Source organism: Penaeus monodon, chromosome 41 (genome assembly GCF_015228065.2).
Source record: "Penaeus monodon isolate SGIC_2016 chromosome 41, NSTDA_Pmon_1, whole genome shotgun sequence".
NCBI lineage: Eukaryota > Metazoa > Arthropoda > Malacostraca > Decapoda > Penaeidae > Penaeus > Penaeus monodon.
The window spans coordinates 30,865,500-30,872,999 of record NC_051426.1 but is presented as its reverse complement, the minus strand read 5'-3'; the positions used below and the strand labels follow the sequence as shown (position 1 = coordinate 30,872,999).

General features: G+C 41.9%; 1 protein-coding gene across 1 annotated transcript in view; it reads right to left on the bottom strand.

Moving 5' to 3' along the window:
* LOC119598486 (alkaline phosphatase, tissue-nonspecific isozyme-like) overlaps positions 1-7,500 on the bottom strand; it is a 56,092-nt gene that overhangs the window by 35,597 nt on the left and 12,995 nt on the right. Inside the window, exons 3-5 of the mRNA XM_037948113.1 lie at positions 4,714-4,806; positions 4,042-4,259; positions 1-42 (exon numbers count right to left, since the gene is read on the bottom strand). The exon at positions 1-42 is cut by the window's left edge and continues 132 nt beyond it. Coding sequence (XP_037804041.1) covers positions 1-42; positions 4,042-4,259; positions 4,714-4,806 — 353 coding nt within the window. The remainder of the gene's footprint in view (positions 43-4,041; positions 4,260-4,713; positions 4,807-7,500) is intronic.

Below are 7,500 nucleotides of genomic sequence, written 5' to 3'. Positions count from 1 at the left end.
ACTCGCGGCACTGTCTGCTACTTGGCTGTCTGTCGTGTACGTCTGGAAGATTAGAGAGAAGAGGGGAGGGTGGGTTAAATGGCGTTCTGGCAAGGGATGTTGTGTGTTGTTGGATGTATAAATTGAAGTCATGGAAAGTCTGTTGTTGTGTTAAGCGGTGTGGGTGTTAATTTTGTGTGTTGTATGTGGGTGGAATTTATTAGGGAGGAAATGTGTAAGATGTGGAATATGAAGGCGATTTGAAAATAGTACATCCACATGAAGTTGATAATTGTAGTATACTATTAATAAGGAGAAGAAGGAGAAGAAGGAGAAGGAGAAGAAGAAGGAGGAGGAGGAGGAGGAGGAGGAGGAGGAGGAGGAGGAGGAGGAGGAGGAGGAGGAGGAGGAGGAGGAGGAGAAGAAGGAGAAGGAGAGGAAGAAAACAAAGAAGAAGAAAACAAAGAAGAAGAAAACGAAGAAGAAGACGAAGAAGAAGAAAACGAAGAAGAAAACGAAGACGAAGAAAAAAAAGAAAAAGAATTGATAAGGAGAAGAAGGAGAAGGAGAAGGTGAAGGAGAAGGAGAAGAAGAAGAAGGAGGAGGAGGAGAAGGGGAAGAAGAAGAAGAAAACAAAGAAAAAGAAAACGAAGAAGAAGAAAACGAAGAAGAAGACGAAGAAGAAGAAAAAAGAAGAAGAAGAAGACGAAGAAGAATCAATAAAAAAGAAGAAGAAAAAAAAAAAACACACACACACAGAAGAAACCGCCAACTTCGCAGTAATCTTCCTTCCCGGTTTCGTAAAATCACCGGAGAAGAAGGTGACATAACTCACGGCAACGTTTTCGGGTCAATGCCACACGAATGCGCATCCATCCGCCAGGTCTCCGTTGGTCACGAACGCGGAGAAGGACGCTGGACAAGGGGAGGAAGGAGGAAAGGGGGGGGGGGAGGGTCCTTGGCCATCCGCAGGCGTCGTGAGGGAGGGACGCGAGGCCTAGGGGGGAGGGGGGGAGGCTCAAGGGGGGCGAGGGTGCCTTCTGATGGCACTGGAGGCTCAGGGGGGCGAGGGTGCCTTCTGATGGCACTGGCACGGGCCGGTTAATGTATGCGCCATATCTGAATGTCGATTTTGGGAAATGGTCTCTCGAAATTCCGTTAGCCTTTGCAGTGGTTGATTCTATTGTGATAATGGCACGATGCCCCGCGTATATATATATATATATATATATATATATATATATATATATATATATATATATATATATATATATATATATATATATATATACATATATATATATATATATATATATATATATATATATATATATATATATATATATAGATAGATAGATAGATAGATAGATAGATAGATAGATATAGATAGATATAGACAGATAGGTAAATAGAGAGAGAGAGAGAGAGAGAGAGAGAGAGAGAGAGAGAGAGAGGAGAGAGAGAAAGAGAGAAGAGAGAGAAAGAGAGGAAGAGAGAAAGAGAGAAAGAGAGAGGAAAGAGAGAGAGAGAGAGAGAGAGAGAGAGAGAGAGAGAGAGAGAGAGAGAGAGAGAGAGAGAGAGAGAGAGAGAGAGAGAGAGAGAGAGAGAGAGGGAGAAAGAGAGAGAGAGAAAGTAAAAGAGAAAGAAAAAAAAAAACGATAATACCAAAGGTACTCTCAAATATCTACCTTAGAAATATATCTCCCGACATTAAATTTCGATAAAGATATACTTGTTGAGACATATTACTTTTTTTCATACATGTTAATACCCACGGCACGGTCAGACGGGTTTCATATTTCACGGATATATCATTCTAAGGCCAAGATGGATTTAAACAGAGAATAAGATCTTGGAATTCCATTTGCAAAAGCTATAAAAAATCATTCTGTACGAGTTGCGTAATCGAGATTTGTCCTTTAGTACGAGTTGCGTAATCGAGATTTGTCCTTTGGTACGAATTGCGTTATCGAGATTTGTCCTTTGGTACGAATTGCGTAATCGAGATTTGTCCTTTGGTACGAATTGCATAATCGAGATTTGTCCTTTGGTACGAATTGCGTAATCGAGATTTGTCACAGGGAGGTTAATTTGATCTGCCATATACTCTAAGACACGAAGGCTATAGTAATGTCACTTAGGGGAGAGAGAGAGGAAAAAAAAGGAAAAAAAAAACAACAGGAAAGTAAATAATGGACTGTTAAGGTCAACGTTTAACCTTATATAGGTTCGTGACGCTTAAAAACCCCGCCAACATCCGGGTCTTGATGAGGACGAAGAACCACACAGAGAGACGTAGATATAAATTCTAAAATCCATTTTCAGCAATATCAATTATTATTTAAGTCAAACGAAGAAAAAAGAAAGAAAGAAAGAAAAAAAACGTATAGTTATGTGATGAATAATATTCTTAATATCTCAACAATGCGTGTAAGATAATCGGGAAAATGAAAACAAAAGAGCATCGCCTTCATGAAAATCCCGCAGACGAACTAAACTTGAAAACTTCATAAAACCGAAATAAATTTGCCAATATCCGAGACATCTTTCCATAAAACGCTATCTACAAACTAAAATGCCATTAAACGCAAGAATAAGCGCATAATCAAGCAACGCCGAGTACAGTGTGATCAACATTTTACCTTAAAAAAAGGAAAAGAAAATAATCATCGAATTCTTGCAACCATAAGAAAATAATTGCAAATTATTCGGAAACTAGAAATTACCTGATGGAATCTGCCTCTAAATTGAAAAAAAAAAAAAAAAAAAAAAAAAAAAACGTGTTCATGTTTATTGATGGCAAATAGAATGATTTTATGGACAGTTAAAAGAAAAGAAAAGAAAAAAGAAGAAGTAATATTTGCATATGGCGGCATGTAAGCACATTCGTTTGTGTATTTGTTAATAGACGAAGAAAATAAATAGAGTTGTATTTGATCGTTCGGAAGAATGGGAAAAAAGCGAAGCCACTAAACCGGAACAGCGTCGGCAGGTGCAACAATAGAGCAAAAACAGTCATAAAGTAACAAAAGAAAATATGACCATTGCAATTGCCGTATCCCCCCCCTTCCCCTGTTCCCCCCTTCCCCCTCCTCTTCCTTTCTCTCTCTCTCGTCTCACTTCTTCTACTCTTCTCCTCCCCTTGTTTCTCTCTCCTCTTTCCCCTCTCCCTCCTCTCTTTTTCCTACGTCTCCTTTTCCTTCCTCTCCTCCTATTCCTTCCCATTCCTTACTGGTTCTCCCTCTCCCTACCCTTTCCGCCCTCTCCTCTCCCTCTTTTTTTTCTACTCTTCCTCTTCTCCACTTCCTCTCTCTTCTCCCTCTCTCTCCCTCCCTCCTCTCTTTTTTCCCTCCTCTTCCCCTCCACTCTTTATCTTCCCTCGCACTCCACCTCTTCCTCTCCTCCTTCCCTCCTCCCTCTTCCCCCCTTTCTCGCCTCTCTCTCTCTCCTTTTTTCTCCTCCTCCTCCTCCTCCCCTCCTTCTCCTTCTTTCGAATCCTTCAACTGCCGGTCAGGGTTCTCGACATGTCTTCGTGGTCGGTCGAAGTGTGCGTGCGTGCGTGCTTGTGTGTACGTGTTAGTGTGTACGTGCTTGTGTGTACGTGTTTGTGTGTACGTGCTTGTGTGTACGTGTGTGTACGTGAGGGAGAGAAGGAGGAAGGGAGAAAGGGAGGGAAGGTACGTGGGTGGGGGAAAAGGGAGAGAGGGTGAGAGGGAGAAAGGAAGAGATAGATAGATAGATAGATAGATAGAGAGAGAGAGAAAGAGAGAGAGAGAAGAGAGAGAGAGAGAGAGAGAGAGAGAGAGAGAGAGAGAGAGAGAGAGAGAGAGAGAGAGAGAGAGAGAATAAGAAAAAACATGAAAGAGAGAAAAAAGGGTCAGCAATCTCGTAGACGAACTTCCGAACACATTCCCCCTTCCCTTTTTTACCCTCCATTTAAAAACCGCCCACACCGCACTAACCCCTCCCCCCCCCCTTCCAAAATCAAGCAAGCCACCCCTCTCCCCAAACCCGTTCCTCCCGTGGGCAAGCCAGACCCCAAAACCCCACCCCCCTTCTTACCTTAATGAGCGCCGAGTAAGGGAACTTATCCCAAGCCATCTCTTCGTGTTCCCAGCGGCTACTCTTCTGCCCCTTCAGATACCTGGAGGCGGTCACGGTGGGGATGGACATGCCGTCTCCCAAGAAAAGGATGATGTTCTTGGCTTGGCGCACCTTCGGGGAGACGAGGAGCTGCTCGCGAAGGGCGTTCTGGCCCTCCTTCAGCCAGTATGCCTTGTCTGAAGAAGGGGGGTGAGGGAATCGAGAATGAATATCTATGAGGAATAGTATAGTCCTTGCTTGAGAATATTGACAATTTCCCATTTTCTCTGGTTGGCTATAAAAATCCGCGGTGTTTAACAAAGTTGAAATATAAATTTCAGTTCACTGTTTGAGAAATTTCTGATTTTCTGTAAGCAATTCACGTTCAAAACTTCAATTCATCCTGTTTAAAGAATACTGCAATCTCCCATTTTTCTCTGATTCAATCCTCGATCACTAACCTCCACGCGCCCGCCTTTACACCAGCCATCCCTTTGTTCCCCGCTCTCTTCGTCTATCAAGCTAAACATTATAAATACTTCCCTTTCCATTATTCTTTCAGGTCCAATAGACCAAAGAACCCTACCCCTTCCCCCCCCATATCCCCTTAGGGACTTGAAGAACCCTCCTCCTCCCCCCTCCCCTACTCACCTTCAGAGTTGATGAAGGGAACATGAGTGTAGGAAGAACCTTTCTTGAACTTCCTGTACTGCTGGCGCCTCGACTTGTGGAATTCCTCCTCGCCTGACGAACAAATAAAAAAGGGAAAAAGGGGGTTAATGTGAGATTAAGAGCAGGTTTTTCTCTTTTCTTATGTTTGCCCTTGCTTATTCTTTGTTTTGTGAATTTGTTTTCTACTTCGTCTTCGTGACAGCTGTTCCTCAAGCGAAAGTGTTAGAAGTGCATATTATGCAACTGTTATTGGACCCCCCCCCCCCCAGGGCGTGAATTTTGGTCTTTCTATACTCTCACACTTCCCTTCTCTCTCTCTCTCTCTCTCTCTCTCTCTCTCTCTCTCTCCTCTCTCTCTCTCTCTCTCTCTCTCTCTCTCTCTCTCTCTCCTCTCTCTCTCTCTCTCTCTCTCTCTCTCTCTCTCTCTCTCTCTCTCTCTCTCTCTCTCCTCTCTCTCTCTCTCTCTCCTTCTCTCTCTGCTCTCTCTTCTCTCTCTCTCTCTCTCTCTCTCTCTCTCTTATATATATATATATATAATTATATATATATATGTGTGTGTGTGTGTGTGTGTATGTGTGTGTGTGTGTATGTGTGTGTGTGTGTGTGTGTGTGTGTGTGTGTGTGTGTGTGTGTGTGTGTGTGTGTGTGTATGTGTGTGTGTGTGTGTGTGTGTATGTGTGTGTGTGTGTGTGTGTGTGTATACACATACATATATATTATCTGTCCTTCCAGTTACTTTAAATTACCTTATCTGGTAACTAATAACATAACAGTCGCTCATGCCTTGCAAATCACGAAAACACACGCACTCATAACCACACTCAAAATGCACGCACTCATAACCACACTCAAAATGCACGCACTCATAACCACACTCAAAATGCACGCACTCATAACCACACTCAAAATGCACGCACTCATAACCACACTCAAAATGCACGCACATCATAACCACACTCAAAATGCACGCACTCATAACCACACTCAAAATGCACGCACTCATAACCACACTCAAAATGCACGCACATCATAACCACACTCAAAATGCACGCACTCATAACCACACTCAAAATGCACGCACTCATAACCACACTCAAAATGCACGCACTCACAAGCACATTCAAAACGCACTTACAAGCACATTCAAAACGCACTTACAAGCACATTCAAAACGCACTTACAAGCACATTCAAAACGCACTCACAAGCACATTCAAAACGCACTCACAAGCACATTCAAAACGCACTCACAAGCACATTCAAAACGCACTTACAAGCACATTCAAAACGCACTTACAAGCACATTCAAAACGCACTCACAAGCACATTCAAAACGCACTCACAAGCACATTCAAAACGCACTTACAAGCACATTCAAAACGCACTCACAAGCACATTCAAAACGCACTTACAAGCACATTCAAAACGCACGCACTCCCAAAAACTCCTAAAACCGTGGAAACTCGCAGCTAAACACGTACAAAAAGAAAACCGCGACGTGGCAACCCCATGCAGTGAAAGTGACATCTGGCGGTTGCTATCGTCACTAATAGGTGGGGAAGCTGGTGATGTGTGCATGATTGCAAAGTGTCCGAATAACAATTGTTGTTGTATCTTCAATAATCATGAGTACAAAACTGTCTAGTGCCGATCTGTTATCATAAACGCTTTGGCAACCTTCCATCTTTCATGAGAATATATGAATAATTATAATAAATAAATGAATATATGAAAATACGAAAGTAATCGAACTTCCTGTATTTAGCATCTTTGCTGAGTAATTATTCCAAAGTTCCATGACTATCCAGTTCAGTTCAATTAATGACCATTACGTCATTAGTGCTGCCCCAGTTAATCTACTTTCATCTTTACTATAATTCCTACATTCACTAATTACAATGACAAAGAGTGATCTGCATGACGTGGGCAACAGTTGTGACCAGGCAAGGTAGATTCATAGACAGATAGATAAGATAGATAGAGATATAGACAGAGATATGGATGGGTGGGTAGATAGATCGATAAATAGAGAGAGAGAGAGAGAGAGAGAGAGAGAGAGAGAGAGAGAGAGAGAGAGAGAGAGAGAGAGAGAAGAGAGAGAGAGAGAGAGAGAGAGAGAGAGAGAGAGAGAGGATTACTGGCGTGAAAGGTGATGTGCGGCTAACAGCGATTCGTATATGTAATATGAATAATAAAAAAAAAGTAAAATAACATAATCATAGAACACGATACATCCATAAAATTCGTGTTCCTTTCGTGTTTAATGATATTCACGTCCAACCCAAGTCCTTTCCTACATCCCCCGGTGATCTTGCGTCACCCATGGAGCCACAGACCAGTCTCCTTTCATCCAACGAATCGCTAAACATCAACAACACAGACAGGTACACGATGGTTTGAGCGCGTTCGGTACTTCGTGTCACGCACCGTCTCTCTCTCTCTCTCTCTCTCTGTGTGTGTGTGTGTGTGTGTGTGTGTGTGTGTGTGTGTGTGTGTGTGTGTGTGTGTGTGTGTGTGTGTGTGTGTGTGTGTGTGTGTGTGTGTGTGTGTGTGTGAATGTATGTACGTTTGTATACGTGTATATATGTACGTGTATGTGTGTATGTACAGTACATATATATGTATATATACATACATATATACATACATACGTACATACATACATATATATACATACATATATATATATATATATATATATATATATATATATATATATATATATATATATATATATAATTTATATGTATATACATACAATATGTAA